The following is an 18051-nucleotide window of genomic DNA, read 5'->3' as shown; positions in this document are numbered from 1 at the left end:
AGCTGATCCGGCGCGTAAACAGCAACTTTGGATAAGATGGCAGGGCTACGTCTTTTGTTATGTGCTTTCGTTTGCTTAATATTCGTTTCGTTTCATTTATTCTGCCAAAGATTCAGCGGAATTTTGTTCGTAGAAATCCTTTTACTGACAGACTGTATTTATACTTTGTATGTCGCTTAATCATAACAGATTTCATTATTGTACATAGTGTTTAAAATAATAAAATCATAAATAAATGTGTACCACTGGAATGTTTGCTAAAAGCATATGTGGCCAGTAGTCGCGGTACTGCACATACTGTACCAGTGTACAAGTACCCCGAGCACACAGACCAAAACCTTTTCCTGTAAGTTTTGTGAGTGCCGCTTTCTCGAAGCACATTTAGCCATTATTAATTGCGAACAGCGTGTTACTCGTGGTATCTATACATGCGAATTCTATTTATTTTGCATGACAAATACATATCGTGAACCATAACCAAGTACTATTAATATTGATACCTAAATGCAATAAAAACAGTAAAATTCTTATCAGGCGGCAACGAAAAAGGTGCAACTGCATGGGCTTTGTAGTTGCAGAACCGTATACGATTGAAAGTTCTAGCAGCGATGGATTTGAGGGTCACGCTACCGCTAGGAGACCAACAATGGACAGCGCAGAACAAGGGAACAGTACTCGTACGTCCCATCGATCATTAAGAGCAGCAAAATATTGAATCCGTTCTGATAAAGCAATAATTTTGTAAGAGCCAAATGTACATGACAGTAAATTGTCATGCGATTAAAAATAAACTGCGAGTGCATTTTCACTTATGCAAGCATTTTGCAACCAGAATCAACGAAGTTATTATTGACACAACATTAATTTTACCGCTTACTGTTACTGCTCCGGGCATACAATTTTAGTTTCCAGCGTCGTACAAAACGGTGTCATCGAAATCACTGTCGTAATTATAATCATCCAAAGCAATCACACTAAAGTTGTAATCTGCATTGTCGTTTCCTGTGAATTCGCTGAGGACATGTTCATAATTATCGTTTTCGTAAAGGTTACTGGCGGATACTTCGATGTTGTCGGAGTGTTCGTGCTGATTGTCGTTTGTCGGCGCCATAATGTTGTCCAAATAGTGCTCATTATTAGGGCCAATATCCGGATCGGAATCGTCAGGAAAATAACCTTTAATACGAAAACCATTTATTCAAGCAAAGGAGGAGTACGAAGAGCTGCTCTGTCCCGCGATTTTACCAACGAAGTATGTTAATTGCGAGTTAATTTTTAGCAAGCGCTTTATTTCAATGGGGTATTTGCTTTTTGTGCATTCAGAACAAATTTTACTGATTTCGACTTCTTTTGACTACGTATTCTCGCTGGCACTCGCATGCTTTTGCGCTGCATCACAGGATAGCGGCGGCACTAGTTATGCTTTGGTTATGCTATACGCTATAGCGTATAGCGGCTGTATTGGCTGCTTCTATTAATCGTACTGGGAAATGGAAAATCTCGATAAGACATGAAGTGGTCCTCCGGTATCGCTTTCGAAACTATTTTGTGAAAATTACTAGCCGATTATCCTGACTGCACATTTTTCTCCACGATAATGCCGACATTTCCAAAGCTCCGGAATGTTTGACTTCAACCTTTTCCTCGAGAAAAGGTTGATGTATTGTATTTATCCTTAATGTTGCACTGCTTTTTCTGGCGCATCAGTTGTACGAGTACCTGCGATATCATTCCCGATGCTTTTGCTGTTTCCTAGAGCAGTTCAGACAAATGGTTACGTGGATATTTTTTAGTTACCTGGGTCAGGAAACTTTTCCGCAAAAACTTCTTGCCAAAATTCAACCTAAAAAATGAAAAAAAACACAAAATTACATGGAAGCACTGTGTTGCCGCTAGTGCGCTATACAGATATTTACAGTTTAGAAGAGTATTTCATCCTCAAAAATGCATTTGTGCCATGCAAATCTATTATCGCTTATTGCTAGCCCTTTTAGAACTACAGATGCATGATTGGTTATCCGTTTTGATCAAAAAGCGGGTGTTTGCATCGTATGCGCTAGTTTACTCGTAGATGAACCATCATCATATTATCTTATAACATTAATGAATGAGGAAAATTATCATTTCTTTTTTCACTGCGCTTACCATCGTTCCTGAATCAGGTGTTCGGATGGCAAGAAAGTCGTGATGCGTATGATATCCCTCCGCCATGCATTCCGCACACAGATCATAACTGGGTTCACAAAGCATGCACCTAAATTGTGTGCCGATAATCGGATAGGCACGGCACTCATCGCATATTACTTCATGACCCCAAGGTTCGGTATCGCCCTCCCCCGTTTCCGTGTTTTCCACAATCTTTTCTAACTGCGCGGATTGAAAGAATGTATCCTGACCAAAACACGGTTCGTTGATTTTCCAATCTCTTTTTGCCAGAATAAAATTTTCATGCTCTATAATAAACACGCTCTTTTATGATAAGATTGTAGAGGAACATCGCTTACAAAACCGATGGGCGTCGTGCGCAACACCAAAAACGAATGTTGGGAATGATATCCTTTTAACATGCAGCTTTCGCAAAGATCGTAATTTGGACATCCTAGACATTTATATCGAGTGCCGAACAGCAACATTCCGCAGGAGTCGCAAGAAACCGTGACGTCGACGTGTGTATCGGTCCGATTAACAGTGTTGTAGCTAACCTGCAGCGAAATTATCGTTAATCCTGAGCAACAGCTGTATTCAAGCTAGCTCTCTGCTTAGCCAACTACGTTAGAACTATTAGTCCGGTTAAAATAATGTTTTATCAACGGTGTAAGTCCGTGTAACCATCGCCAGTGAAGTTCGTTCAGCGACATCCAAGTGATAGCAAAGTTGTAAATGTAGTATTTTTTGGTACGAGACAAAGGTCATTAGTTGTACTCCACCTACTATGAGTCAACTCCTGGCATGTGACCAGCGGCGGTGTGAATTGTTAACAAATTTTGGTAACTCATTTTTACTCGTAACTGGTGGAACTCCGGGACATGATAATTTAACATTCCCTTTCTGTTAGTGCACAGATCATGTTCTGACGATGCACACCTGCTTCACTGATTACACACCTGAAGGCTTGATCGCTAAGAGAGTTTTATTCAAGACACTCAATACGTACATTGTTTCCTGAACGGTTAGACACTGTTGCTCCAGTTGCTGCGCTCGTGCCCCACCAGACTGCGGCACAGCGCTACTTCCACAATAACGACCTGAAAAAAAAATTGTCGGTTTGTAATCAACTCACTCGTTGATGCCGCTTTCTTGCTTGTCACTTGGTTAGAGCGAAAAAGATAAGTTAACAGTTAGCTAGTGCATTGCAACAACCTGGATGCAGTAACTCCAGGATGTGATTTAGAGCAATATTTGACTATAAATATTTTTTAAGTGAAGCTCATGTGCAGCCCTGCATACAATGAAAATTCTGCGGATGGTCAGCATCATAACTGAAAAGTAAAAACAACTTTAAGGAGGACATCACCTGGTGCATCAGGGCGACGCGTCGACCCATTCGGAATGGAGGAGCTTAATCTGCGTTCCGGTCTACTTTGATCAATGTTTCCCTGCATGGCGTTAGATGTCCAGGGTACGCTTTTTACAAACCCATCTGAATGTTTCTGCCAGTGTACTAAAGAATAACAGTAAAATTACAGACAAGGTCAACAGACAATAATATACCTCCGTCAAAAAAATCTTGTAGCGATGCATTATTCATGAAACTGAGTTCATCCCGCCGATACTTGGTTTCATAAATATAAATGAAACGAAAAAGAGCTTCCATATTGTAATCGGTACCATCTCCCACTGTGAAGCAGTGTCCTAGTTTATCCATCAGAAACTGGAACGGCCGAATGCCCACGCTTTCGCGTTTGCCGACAAGAAAAGCTATATCTTCGTGATGGGTAATGGGTGTTCCTAAATGGTACTCCCGGATGTCCTTGTAAACCGGCTGATTGTAAACTTGATCTAAGTCCGACTCAGGACACACCCAGCGTACACCCTCATCATCCTCAATTAGCTCAATTTTTTGTCTTCGACCATCAAGCGGCTGATAGTTTCTCCAAAAGTCACCGGACATAACAACAATCATCGGATTAGTTATGCCGAGCAGACCGAGCGAAGTCACCGGAAGATCGACGCGATCGTTGCTGAAAATAATGATGTCGCGAGGCATTCCGTTATAAATCATGAGAACCAGCAGTTTCCACAGTTCTTCCGGCGTCCATCCGCGTAGTCCAATGGAATCGATATAGCCATCCAAACGAAGAATCTCGCTGGTTCCATCACCCATTGTCCGTCTTGGCATGGCGCCTTTATTTAATAGCCATAAAAAGGTGCTCTTACCGGTACCTTTTGGACCAACGAGCAACAGCGACTGTGTGCGTCGAATCTGTAACTGCAAACCGTTCACTAATGCGACTTTCCGTGCGCGATCTTTTGTCGGCTTTTGGAGTTGCTCCGCCAGGAAGTTCACCCGCTCTTCAGCTTGTTGGACGCTGTGGAGCAACCCATTGATTCTTTGTTCGTAGTGCTGTCGGTCAGTTGTCCACTTATTTTTAATTTCTTCCTGTTCACGTAGAAATCGTTTTTCTAGCTGTTGCCTGTCCGCGGTAGAAGCATGGCGCATTTGATACAGCTGCCGTTCGTAGTTGGCTCTGTTTTGTTCCAAGCTTGTTTCAAGCTTACTAGGCATTTCCTGCATAGCTGCTTCATGTGATTGTTTGATGGCTTCCAACTTAGCAGCTAATTTGGCTTTTCTACGATGCGATATTACGCCGGATAGTCCCCTTATTGCTAAGCCGATCAGCTGGCCGACACTCACGGCAGCGTGTAGAATTTGCGACACATCCATGTCAAATAGTCCTAACGAACAGATCACTGCGCAATCACTTTTACAAGTGTGAAAACTAGTCTATACTGCCACTTTTCATTCACAGAATGGATACAGATTTTATAATATGGTTGAGACTTGTGGTTTTATAATCAGCTTTACGAGACCGTAATGAACGAGTGCAACAATGCCGATCCAGCCTGTAGGCAAACTGCAAAAAGTACATACGTTATATTACTGTACATGCCACATCATTATGACTACAACACTGACACGTAGCGGTATCTGTACATGTAAGTGAATGCACGTTAGCGAAGATGAATAAGAAAAGCATTAGGTTTCGGAACTCAACAAACAACTAACGATGCTGAACTGTTAGAGACAGTAGTAACTGCATGAGTGATGCTTCTGTATGGGGCCATTTTAAATTCCATTCGTCTGACCTTGTCAACAGGCACCAAAATATGCGGCAGCCTAAAACGGCGTTACAGATACTGCGTGTCACCCTTGCCTTATAAAGCTTAAACAGCCGCAAGGTGAATTGCGGGGTTCCGGTTTTCTTTTCAACGATGCTTATTACTTACGTGTGATCGTGTAACTTGAAAATTTACAAGTACGCTCTTTGACGGAAATCTGATTGTATGTAGCTGTATGTACGACAAGTATGAAAAAGTGCATCAGGTAGCCTGCAGTCAGCAACCTACAGTGCACGACAAAAAGAAGTTGCTGAGGCGCGACCGCACACTGGCCGGTTGATTTCAACCTCTTTTTCTCGTCCATTGTGATAACGTTTATCGGATGGACCGCAGCTGTGTTGCCGCATTATCATGTGGAGGATCCGCTCGTAAGGGGATCGCGGTTTAGCAATCATTTGTAAAAATTCTGTCAGCAATGGACTGCAAAAATACGATGTTTTCTTTATTAATAATTTCATTTTTGTGCATACTAAGATAAAATATTATTATGTGCCCCACTGGTAGATTCGCTAAATTTTATCGCGGGTGCATGTCATTAGGTCATTAAGTAATCTTACTGCAGTGCAAAAAACCGGCAAACTTCTCTCATATGTACAAGTATGGCACAGTACATGGACTGTTTGCCTTCCTGTGGGGTATAAAGAAGAACAAGAACAAAAAACAACTCTCCTTCACGTTTTAAATTATAGTATACCATTGTCTCCGTGGAGAACAGTTGTTCTAGGCGTTAGGTGACGAATCGGTAACTCGCAGGTACTGGTGAACGGTAAAATTACCTGAGTATTTTGTTCAATTTTCATATTCTACAGTAGAGATGGCAACGGCTGGCTTAATGGCTTATCGGCTGGCTGCGGCTGGCTAAAATAGCGAGCCGGCTCGAAAGTATCGGCTCACCTACCTGGGCCGGCTCTAACGGCTCAGCTCTGAATGCGAGCCGGCTAAGCCGACTCCGAGGCGGCTTAGCCGACAGTTTTTAGCGCGGGAAAACAAAAGTACTTTTTCACTGAAAAGCACTTTTTTCTGTTCTCTCTTAAGCGAAAACTATTTTTCATCAGTTTTTATTGGAAAAAAAGGTCTCCGAAACAAAAATTCAGCACTTTTTTTACAAGATAGTCGATTTTTCAAGTCTCTAAATCGGCTTTGAACGGGCCAAAAGAGCTAAAAATAAACTTTCCAACACATTTTCGCGCACAATGCGCAAGCCGTTAGCCGACATCGGCTTACGGCTGGCTCGCGGCTGGCTGACACTCCGAGCCGGCTCAATCGGCTCGGCTAGCATCGGCTACGGCTTCAATTTTGGGTCGAGCCGGCTCAGCCGAAGCCGGCTTAGCCGCGGCTCAAACGGCTTCGGTTGAGCCGTTGCCATCTCTATTCTACAGAATGTAATATTATGTACTACACCATACTCTGAAATTCATTTCCGGTTTCTTAGCATAATTTTTGACAGCTTTACTGCTAAGGTAATATGTAGAGCAAAATAGCAAAACCACATTAATGTCTGTGACAAAATGAGAATAGAGCAACAGAAGGCAGTATTTCATCTACTGAGCAAACGTTTCACTGCTCGTATTATCGTGTACAAAAACATTGCTGATGTCTTATAGCCAAAAATCATTAATTTTACGCTGCTGTTTCCGTAGCTCAGCGCTACCGTTCCACAGTTCAGTCAATCTACCATAACAATTATATTGAGATAGGAAACTTTCTCGTCTGGTTGGGAGACAACCGGATTATCTGACAGCATTGTATGGACGTTCCGCTTACAGATTTGTGTAGCCATGACTGCTGTCGAAGCCAGAAGAATCGCAATGGCGGATGCAGTCAGGGAAATCACACCCTCGATTGTTGCGTCCAGAATGAACAAGAATACTGCAAATACCATACCTCCCAGTGCCGCCAGGTAAGAAAGAAGGCAGACTATGATATTCAGGGCAAATAACGTGTAGAACATTCGAATGGCCGCTGTCTTTTTTTCCCCTTTATCACTGACTTCCAGTCCATATAAACCCGTAACGAACAGCAGTGACCCTCCAAATAATCTACAGGTTAGTTTTTCCATTCGCGCTAATTTTAGCTCTACTCAAATAAAGCCCCGCCTCGAAATCGTGACGTTTACAGCTAAACTGTGTGAGCCACGACGATAAATCTGCGAGTTACCGTATCGAGTTCGCTCGTGCATTTCTACCTGTGGGCATAGGAAATTTTAAACTGCATCAGGTTGATTAATCAATGCAGCGTCAGATTTCCACCGTCAACTTGCACTTAGCAGTTCCTGTGCCTGCGCGTTACTGCTGAAAATATTAAAATCATAATTTTAATTTTTTGAGATTTCGGGACTTCGCTTATCATTATTTTATGCGTAATTTGTTGTCATGGAATCCGATATACCGTGTACGCAGTCTTTGAAGACGGCTTTTCCTCCCAGCCAACGCTTGTGTAGGTCGAAATCGCGAAACACAAAACCCAGACACGACATCGATGGACATCTGCAGAAGACATCAGGCTGCTGCGTTAGTATCTGTGCACAGTGAAGGACCACACAGGAAAGGCTGACGAATTGTGGCTTAAGATGCACCAGAGTCTTATCGAGTTCGAGCCGCTAAAGGAGATATCTCAGCTTGCAGTACGAGAACGAAGCCTCAGATTTATTGGAGATTTTCGCAAGTCAAACAGACTTGACGAATGGCGCACTGGAGATCCTGGAACGTTTAAAGAGCAAGAACAGCTGCTGTGCGATATACTCGAATTCGAGGCGGACGCTACCAAACGCGCATCCACGCAGAAGCCGCAGACCAAGGAGATGGTAAAGCAGGCGCGTAAAGACTTAAAGTTCCAGGTGGCAGCAAAATACAGCATGAAGAAACGAATGCGCCTGTCGGAGGCTCCTGAACCAAACTCAGATGAACCGATCGGTAAGAGATAGCAAATGTTATTGGATCGTTTTCGAAACCAGTTTTATTTAAATCAAAGCATGTATTATATATTTTATTTATTATTATTTGGTATTTTTTTAATACTGTCGAACTCGATGTTTTTTTGTTAGATATAAGATTGTGATAAATAATGTCATTGTTGTGCTAGATGATTTTGATGCTCGTGTGAACGGATACGGTCCCTTCGCACCGGATGACGAGAGTGGAAACAGTGTTCGACTTCCAAAGCGTGAACGGATGAGCTAGAACGGCATGGTACAGAATTTTTTGTCAGACTCGAAGTCGATGCGAGACAAAGAATTACAATTCAAAGAATCAGCGTTAGAACTGGAAAAGAAGAGAGAAGAGCGACTAGCTGCAGAACAAACTATGAAACTCGAAATTCGAAAAGGGAAATTGGAAGTTGAAAACACAAAGGAAGACAATCGCTCCGAAGAGTTGAAAGTACAGGCGATGAACGCACAACTTTTTGCCAAGTTATTGGAAAAATTCTCTCGTCCAGAATAATTTAGCATCGTTTGATGTTTTTCTCGAAATCGAGTATCTCATAACGGTGGCTAATACTAAAGTCAAAGATTAAGTCGTAATTGTGTTTTGGCAGTTTGTTGTTGACTTTAGAACTGTTGTACTCTTTGTACACCAAGAAAACTACTGGGAATTATTTCAAACGCTGACTTGTGTAATTCCGTTATTTATTTTGAATAGGCACGCTGTACGTTTAATACCTAGATGGGACAGAAATATCGAAATGGATTCATGGCTGCTTAACAGAAACAGTTCCACAGAAAATCAACAGTCTATTCTCTGTTGTTGTTTAGGCGAACTTCCAGGGTCGCTGGGACCACACAAAAATAATCAGCAACTTTTCCCCCGTACCCCAAACAGACACGACAATTCAGTAGTAAAGTTCCAACTGTGTAGAGAAGTCCAACTGGCTGCAAAAATATTTTAAGATTTTTCCAAAAATCGAGGAAAGCAAACTGTTGGACTACTTCTCCGAAACCCCACTCAACTGCGATACGACACGGTGACATAGCTTCGTTAAAATCGTACTCGATTTGATTTGTTGCTGGTTTAAACGGACCCTCGAGATACGCCGAAATCGGATAAGCAGGGTCTCCATAAAGGCGAAAAATTTTTCCCATTTGCTCCATTTTTGTTTCCAGCGCACGTAGTAGGCCACTGTCCGCTAGTATGCCTGAATCGTGTCGAAGTCCAACCCACGGCCCAACCAGATTTACCACAATGCCGTTAGGGGCCATAATGCTCTGGAATTTGATGCCATGAAGACGATAGTGGCCGCTATATACTGTTCTCTGATCCTCACCAGGACGACAAGTTGGGCGGAATGTACCGTCTTTGAAGCCCCAGACGTCATCCAGAGGACATCCCTTTCTGTATACGGCGGCCGCGAATTCGTCCATATCTGCTCGTGTAAGCCAACACAGGTCCAGTTAAGTAAAAGATGACCGAACTGCGCGTTGATAAATTCACACATCCAGGTAAAAATCATCGATAATTCAGGTTTTGATCTCCCAAAAATGTGCTTGATGTCTGTGTAGCGATTAGGGTATGCAAGACGTCGCAGTAAAACACACAGGGCTTCCATACCATCATAACGGGATCCGTTTTCGAGGCGGATTATTTCGGGAACCTGCAATGCCTGCAATAATCGTTCTAAATGCTCCCTCCGAAATCGAAACCATTCATAAACATCTGCGTCGGAGAGCTGGTCTAAGTTAAGGAGAACCCGAAGCGGTCTTTCCACATTGCAGATGCATAGAAACTCAGCTTTTTGCTGATCAGACAGAAGGTTTGAGACCAAAATCAAAGAAACAGTTTTTTTGTCCATGATGCAAGGTATAAACAGGGTATATTCAATATGCAGGGTAATTCATTCAAAAAATTAAGAATCGCTATTCGAAATCGATATTAAACAATTTTAGTTAGTTATTCACGTGTTTCGTAACAAAGCCTACGCGCATCTCGTAGCGCTATGTGAAAACTTAACAAGTGGACACTTGGCGCTAATTTTCAGCTCCACTCTTATTATGCTTTCAGCGATGCGTTCAGCTAACGAAAAACTTATTCTGTCTAATAAGGGAAGGTTGCGTAAACATTCTTCGCCTGTAGGGTTTTCTGGAGAAAGCAGACTTTTTTACCGCAAACATGGTTTCATTATACAATATGCGGTTTAAATACTCTGTAATTGTACTTATTGCTGATCGTGCGCACGCAATAATCTAAATAATTTCCGAACCTTAAAATTAATGTTTTTTATACTTTGGCTGTTTTGACACCCCTTAGTTAGCAGTTTCGAAACCAATACACAAAGTTCGTTGATTTTGCTACTGAGAACACTTTTGCTTCACTTACGGTACACCTGTAGACAGAGCACAATGAGCAGTACTGCTCCAAAGCCACTTTGATAATGGAGGCACACCGTAGTTTCTGCAGTCCTTCCGAATTTCCGCCCATTATTGTTGATGATTGGAACTTATTATTCAAGCTTTAAACTATACGACTTTTATACCAAGACCGCATGCGATATCTGCATATCGTTTTATTTTGCTTTACTGTAGCAAACAGCTATCTTAATATGATGAGTAACACTATATATGACCACAATTTAATGGTTTCTCTTCGCTGTAAATCTGACATTTAAGGCACGGATCTAATCACTTTGAACAATCTTTCTACATGTTCGCTCGCTTACGAGTCACGGTTTTTAAACTGCATTTTTATACAAGAAGCCAGCTTGGCTTCCACTGCGATAAATATTCCTACCTAGCAGTCATACATAAGCGAGCCTGATTTGTGCAATAAATATACGTACGCACCACCGAAAGCCAAAACGATACTGTGACCTTGTCGGGACGATACCTTTTTTTCATTTTCGAATGTACAAGTACTGTAACTACTGTACGGTACAGATAAATTTATTAATCAAACCAGAATTTAACTTTACAACTCTAAAGAAATGCGCTAAAATTTTGTTCCTACGTAGCTAAAAACTCCCTTCATGTTTATTGCAAAAAGGGTTATATCAGACGTAATTGCGCGAGCGACAAAATGCGGATAATTCTTCCGCCTTCGTCAGTGTCATCATCATCACCGTCGGTGTCGTTTTCGTCACGAAAACCTGCATTGAAAAAATTCTGCTTGACACAAATTTGGGTGCTAGAAGTATGGATGAAAACTCTAGTGCCTGTAGTCGAAAAATCATAACATATGGTCCATACCTGGTCCTGGCATCTCGAAAGCGTACACCTTTCTCCAGAGGTCGATCTGTCATAAAAAGACATGTGTACAGTAAACATCATGACTGCCTTTGATACAAGCAAACAAACGTCGGCATACGGGAGCTTTACAAGAACCAGTAAAAACTTTATTTTACCAATTTTCGGTCTCGGTGTGGTGTCTGGAATCTGGATAACCAAAAAGTCGTGTTCAGCATGTTGGTATTCAGCAAAACATGTTCCGCATAAATCGTAGTTCTGACATACAAGGCATTTAAAGCGCATGCCGACAATGGGGTTTTCATCGCAGATATCACATCGAACGGACGGATGACTGGTCATCTCCATCCGCACCGGCTCCAACAGTCCCACTGACCCGTTGGCGCAAAATTTTGCGTACACCGTCCGGCATTTGGCGGACTGCAAAAACGCCTGGTATTAGCATACAGTGCAGCGGTGTGGAATGCATAATTTAGTACATCCGTTAGTTCTCGCTCACCAGTTCGACCCGGGGTTTACGAATAGCAGAAAAGTCATGTTGGCGATGGTGAGTGTCTAGGCATGTCTCACACAGATCATAGTCAGGGCATGTAAGGCATTTAAAACGGGTACCGGTAATCGGGGTGCTTCGACAGGCATCTCAGGTAACTTGCCGATGAACTGCGACATTTTGTTCGTGCATTTAGGGACGTCTGCGTTGCTGCGATGGCCCTGCTGAAAGATAGACCTTCTTATACCGCTACGAAAAAACTTACTGACGCTACGAAAAAAATGACTTACTGACGCGAGTCGAGCTTGAGTGGGGTGCGCTTCGCTGGATGGTCCGATGGTGCGTCGAAATCAGCTGAAAATTTGCCAGTAACTGGAGGGAAACCGAACAGTTAGAAAGCGGCACTTGCGAGTGAAGGACACTCGCCAAGATGATCTTGAAAGATAAACCAAATCAACTACAGTAACTACGTCTTGCCTGTGTACGTGAAGAATGTTATTAATTCTCGTAGTAAAAGTTATTTTTTATGAAATTTATAACCATTCTAAGAATTTAGCTTTGACACGTATAAAATTACTTGCACGCAAACCACACCTTCATCGGCGAAATCTTGGAGCGATGCATTATTCATGAAGCTTAACGCATCTCGGTTATACTTCTTCTCATATATCCAGATGAGGCGAAATATGGCTTCTAAGTGGGGATCATTCTCATTATTCAACTGAAAGTAACTGCCCAGTTTGTCATTAGAAATCGGAACGGTTGAACTCCAATATCCGCCCGCTTCTGAACCAGCTCCTCGATATCAGTGTGATGTGTAACCGAAGTCCCTAGATGATACTCTTCGAAGTCACGATGGACCGGCAGATTGTAAACGTGTTCCAGATCGGACTCAGGAAAGACCCGGCGCACACCGTGGCAGTCTTCGACTAATTCGATTCTTGGACGTCCACCACCGGGTGGCTGGTGATTTCTCCAAAAATCACTGGACATGATGACAAACATGGGGTTATTGATGCCAAGCAGACCGAGGGTAGTGACCGGCAGCTCGACACGGTCGTTGCTGAATATGATTATATCTTTCGGCATCCCGTGATAAATCAGGAGAACCAACAGTTTCCACAGGTCTTCCGGCGTCCATCCCCGCAGCCCAATGGAATCAACATACCCTTCTACGTGAAGAATTTCGCCGGTCCCATCACTTGTTGTCCGTTTCGGTTGGTCACCTTTATTAAGCAACCATAAGAACGTGCTCTTTCCGGTTCCTTTGGTTCCTACCAGCAAAAGCGACTCCGTTTACCGAATACGCAAGTTCAGCCCGTTAATGAAAGCCACTTTTCGTGCGCGATCCCGCGCGGGCCTCTCGATTTGCGCGGCTAGTGTTTACGCTCGTTGCTCAGCCTGCTGTATATTTTTTACCAGATTGTTGACACGTTCGTCGTAACGCTCTCGCTCAGCCGCCCATTTCCGTTGCATTACTTCCTGGTCGCGCTGGAATTTCCGTTCCAGACGCTCCCGATTAGCGGATGCAGCATGACGCAGCCTATTCATTTCTCTTTCGTGTTTCCGTCGATTATTTGCTGAGCTGGTTTCGAAACGTCGTTACATATCATCCATAGCTCTTTTATGCGACATCCGGATGGCATCGGTGTTCTTGGTACGAGCCCGTCCGGAAACATTTCTCTCTTCCAGAATATCCGACAAACTTGTGACGGTTTGATGGATTATATGTCCCACACTGACCGCAACACCCATTGCCGCAAGACATCTATTATGGACGGTTGGCGTTGAAAGTTTATGGGAAGAACGGAATAAGACGTTGAAAGTTTATGGGGAGAACGGAATAAGTTTAATAACGAGACGTGAACCAGCTTCTCGAATAATATAAGAACAGTACTCGTAATGCAGGAAATTAGGAATGTAACGCTGCATACTTTCATCAGGTATACCCATATACGCACGTTACAAATAGATATATACAACGCACGTTCCTTAGCCAAACAGAAACATTTAACATAACTGTTCGGTTGTTTATTTCAAAGTCCGCAATAGTCACCGCCTCGCCTGACATCCGATAGTGTAGAGATGGCAACGGCTGGCTTAATGGCTTATCGGCTGGCTGCGGCTGGCTAAAATAGCGAGCCGGCTCGAAAGTATCGGCTCACCTACCTGGGCCGGCTCTAACGGCTCAGCTCTGAATGCGAGCCGGCTAAGCCGACTCCGAGGCGGCTTAGCCGACAGTTTTTAGCGCGGGAAAACAAAAGTACTTTTTCACTGAAAAGCACTTTTTTCTGTTCTCTCTTAAGCGAAAACTATTTTTCATCAGTTTTTATTGGAAAAAAAGGTCTCCGAAACAAAAATTCAGCACTTTTTTTACAAGATAGTCGATTTTTCAAGTCTCTAAATCGGCTTTGAACGGGCCAAAAGAGCTAAAAATAAACTTTCCAACACATTTTCGCGCACAATGCGCAAGCCGTTAGCCGACATCGGCTTACGGCTGGCTCGCGGCTGGCTGACACTCCGAGCCGGCTCAATCGGCTCGGCTAGCATCGGCTACGGCTTCAATTTTGGGTCGAGCCGGCTCAGCCGAAGCCGGCTTAGCCGCGGCTCAAACGGTGTTGGGCCGGCCCTGGGCCGGGCCGGCCCAACACTAGCGATGCCTGAGAGGGTAGCCCTACAAAAATAAAACACCCGCGTCAAAACAAAATATAAAAAAATGCTATGCTATATAAACGTCCAGTACAACCACAAAATAACCACCTGTGGCACGTTTCGTACCAAAGAAAAAAAGTGAATCGTTTTTTCTCTTCTTGTAGTCACAGTAGACATCTGTATACAGGCTGTAAACCTATCGGTAGTCACCTGGTTTCTTAGGATGTATACAGAGTGTCTACAACGGTGTCTACAGGTTGTCTACGGATGTCTACTGCTGTATACAGGCAGCCCTTTTCAGGTTTACCCCAATGTTCTACCTGTAAACACCGGAAGTCATCGGTAGACAGCCCGTAGACGGCACTGTAGACATACTGTAGTCACCTGGTTCTTAGGATGTATACAGATTGTCTACAGGGTGTCTACAGGTTGTCTACAGATGACTACAGTGACTACAAGAAGGAAAAAAACGTTGCATTTTTTTCTTTAGTACGAAACGTTCCATAGAAGTATATAAAATAATAACCAAACAACCAAGTACGTAGACGGCAACACGCCGGCACTGCATTAACCAACAAGGCAACAACTATGTAAAACAGCGCAGCATTAAGTCTTCTCGTGGTTCCTGTCGCAACATAGAGTTTCCTGTACGTGTACCTGTGCAGCTATGCTCTACCTGTAACCTTTATTAAATACCTATGTGTCCCTACAGTGAATAGGCAACACACCCGTATGGTATTGGCCTTTATATTGTACAATACAACACTATGCCCACTGTAGCAAATTCAATGCTGGTAGACTATTGACTGGTACGGTGTGGAGGGGCGCCTTATATAATTATGGTCCTGGTCAGGATGGGCTCGGGTGCCAGGGGTGGGGCTGGTAGGGCGACAAGCCAATGACAGGGTGCATGACGGCATGATGATGTAATAGGCGGTCAGAGTGTTTCCATTTGACCGCGCTGGAATGTGCAGGGCCTGCACGTGGGCTCCGAAGACTGATGTTGGTGCGGTTAATGACGATGCCAACCAGAATGCTTTTAAACTTTTGGAGCTTACTCTGCAGGTTCTGCACTTTCGCGCATCAACTGGATCTGCTAAAACTTGTAGCAATTCAAGAAGTACTATCCAGAAATTGCAGTCAGATTTATTACGCTGCCCTTCGCCAAAACTGCCCGGAGACAGATGGGATAGTTTTCATTCGGCAACCGATAGATTACTCAAGTGTATTTAAAAGCTTTAAATCTGCGTTATGTGTTCGTGTTACAAGTTACAGGTTACAACTTTTATATGCGTGTATGCTTTTTATTGGTATACGACTCCAGGATACAAATCTAGAAACATCATACATGTAAGAGTAAGACTGCTGTGCTATTGTAAAACTGTATGTGGAATTACTTCTTGCTATTGTAAAACTGTATTTATTACTTCTTCTCCATTGGACTATCGCTGCCGCCTATGTGAAATGTCAGGTACATGTAAGGAGGTTTCCGGTTTTTTATAAAGTGTGACAGCCAAATCCCATAATAAGCACAAGTATCATACGAGTGTGTTTCGATGTGCCTCAAAGACCGACCACCTTGACCATACGGTTCGCAACATCGATCTCTGGTCATGGTTCAGAGTTTTGTTCAGAGTTCTTGTTTTTTTATGAGATTAGCTCTTGCGATTGACTTAATTGTGGGAAGATCCATAATAACAGTGCTGCGCATATAAAACCATTTTTTTTGAATTCAAAGCAGCATATTGAATTCTTTGATGCAGCTGTGTGGTAAGATTTTAATCGAAAGGATGTGTTTCAAACCATCTTTGTAAACACTTCTATCCTTGTTCACTGGTTATCCAACTTACAGGCCCACAGCATTGGCCGTCTGTACTACGAAGCATGTGAAGTTGTGCAGCATGATCGTCGGAGCGAAAATACAAAAATTACAAAACCGGTCAACGAGCAGCTGCGAGATTATCCGGTGTGTTTTACAGCGGGTGGACTGGCCAATATCGACACAAAATTCCTTATGACGGTATTATTGTCAAAATAACACAAGGTCTCCTAACCGATTCACTGCTGTTTTTATTTGAAAAAGGTTTTGGAATTTTCCTCACATATTTGATTGTTATCCACGAATTGACCAATCGGGAGGAACTAAGGATGGGATGCACTAATGGCATTAAGGGACTGGTCTCGCTAAACGAAACCATGCAACTCAGGGTTAATGAGGAAACAGAAGAGATACGTCTGTAGCTTTGCGAAATACAGACCCTAACTGATGTCAACAAAATAACTCTAAATAACTATTATACTGATAGGATTCTATCGGTATAATAAATTTATCGGCAATGAGCGCGATACCGACACCGGGAAAAATTTGAGACCGCTATAAAAATACGATGCAGATGATTGTGCTTGTGTAACCTGAGGCCATCTGCTAATGCCAGGCTGCCAGCCGTTTTCGGTATACGATGCGTGGTTTCATTGTCAGTACAAAGAATACTATGAAGTACTTTGCACAGGGTGTGTCTTCTTGATAGGGTGAAGAGAAACACCAAAAGTAAATCGATTTGTGGAAATTTTTTTGTGGTCATCTCAAACGATGTGTTTGTTTCTGTTTTTGTCGAATGTGTTAATTTCTGTTTTTGTCATTTCATTTGTACTCGTATGTACTCATTGCTAACCATCTACATAAATGTTTTTAATAGGCAATAGCCATCAAAACAACAAAATGCAAGCGCGGGCACACTACTTCATAGTTGAAATTTAAACACTGAAAAAACAACCAAAATTTCTATCCACCCGCGGGTTAAAAGGTAAAGTGCTTAATACAGCAGTAGCATTTCCCAAACTGAATCGTTGCTTGATAAAAGCAGTAGAACGCGCTTCTCCGGTTAATTCACAAATTTTCCGGCCCATAAAATGTACCAGTTCACTTAAAGCTGGGCCGAAAACACCTAAAGTTTCAATCACTAAGGGATGAAAAATGTGCCGAGTTTCCAGTGGAGAGTATTTCCGACGCTTTGCATTTTCTGCCCGATGAGCCACACTTCCTGCTTTCTTCAAACTGCTGTGTACATGGGAATCGGCTACAGTGCACCAACTCGTTACGTCCCATACGACAGACATTCCTTGGCGGACTGGTAGAAGCGTCATGCCGTCCGGTCGTATCGCCTCACTTTGGGATAGGCCCGTCGGTTCCAGTTGACATGGGAATCCCGCCCTTTCGCAGCAGTTTTTCGCTATACTGTTCATTTCCCGATTTCTAGCCCATCATCCTTTCGTTGACTTATTGCAGGAAAGCCCGTGGTGGCCATTTGGTTCCACTATTTTTCCGCATGCGACGCAGTTATGTGCTGTCACTGCTGGTAATCCGAAACGTATTTGCCACTCCTATTCGGACTTCATC

At 43.0% G+C, this 18051-nt stretch overlaps 3 protein-coding genes across 6 annotated transcripts; 1 reads left to right on the top strand and 2 right to left on the bottom strand.

Annotated features, from left to right (window-relative positions):
- Positions 1-478: 478 nt before the first annotated feature.
- LOC129599067 (uncharacterized) lies at positions 479-4986 on the bottom strand. 4 transcript variants are annotated; one of them, XM_055497203.1, is made up of 6 exons: positions 3515-4986; positions 3155-3245; positions 2505-2702; positions 2146-2391; positions 1798-1843; positions 479-1176 (listed from the first exon to the last, which is right to left on the bottom strand). In XM_055497203.1, exons 3-6 carry the CDS (start codon positions 2631-2633, stop codon positions 902-904), a joined length of 696 nt encoding a protein of 231 aa, XP_055353178.1. In that variant the 5' UTR covers positions 2634-2702; positions 3155-3245; positions 3515-4986; the 3' UTR covers positions 479-901. The 4 variants fall into 3 exon arrangements, 1 of the variants encoding a protein (XP_055353178.1); XR_008691866.1 differs by having other exon boundaries at positions 2146-2453; XR_008691864.1 differs by having other exon boundaries at positions 2146-2702.
- A 2739-nt stretch (positions 4987-7725) lies between these two features.
- On the top strand, positions 7726-8681 carry LOC129599080 (uncharacterized). The gene is made up of 2 exons (XM_055497220.1): positions 7726-8252; positions 8422-8681. The coding sequence occupies exons 1-2, from the start codon at positions 7910-7912 to the stop codon at positions 8517-8519; spliced, it is 441 nt and encodes a 146-aa protein (XP_055353195.1). The 5' UTR covers positions 7726-7909; the 3' UTR covers positions 8520-8681.
- A 389-nt stretch (positions 8682-9070) lies between these two features.
- LOC129599081 (uncharacterized) lies at positions 9071-10806 on the bottom strand. Its single transcript, XM_055497221.1, has 2 exons — positions 10650-10806; positions 9071-9936 (listed from the first exon to the last, which is right to left on the bottom strand). The coding sequence occupies exon 2, from the start codon at positions 9695-9697 to the stop codon at positions 9071-9073; it is 627 nt and encodes a 208-aa protein (XP_055353196.1). The 5' UTR covers positions 9698-9936; positions 10650-10806.
- Positions 10807-18051: the final 7245 nt, after the last annotated feature.

The sequence above is a fragment of the Paramacrobiotus metropolitanus genome, unplaced genomic scaffold, assembly GCF_019649055.1.
Source record: "Paramacrobiotus metropolitanus isolate TYO unplaced genomic scaffold, Prichtersi_v1.0 Parri_scaffold0000137, whole genome shotgun sequence".
Taxonomy (NCBI): Eukaryota; Metazoa; Tardigrada; class Eutardigrada; order Parachela; family Macrobiotidae; genus Paramacrobiotus; species Paramacrobiotus metropolitanus.
The sequence above is the reverse complement of the archived record's forward strand: the minus strand, read 5'-3'. Positions and strand labels throughout refer to the sequence as shown.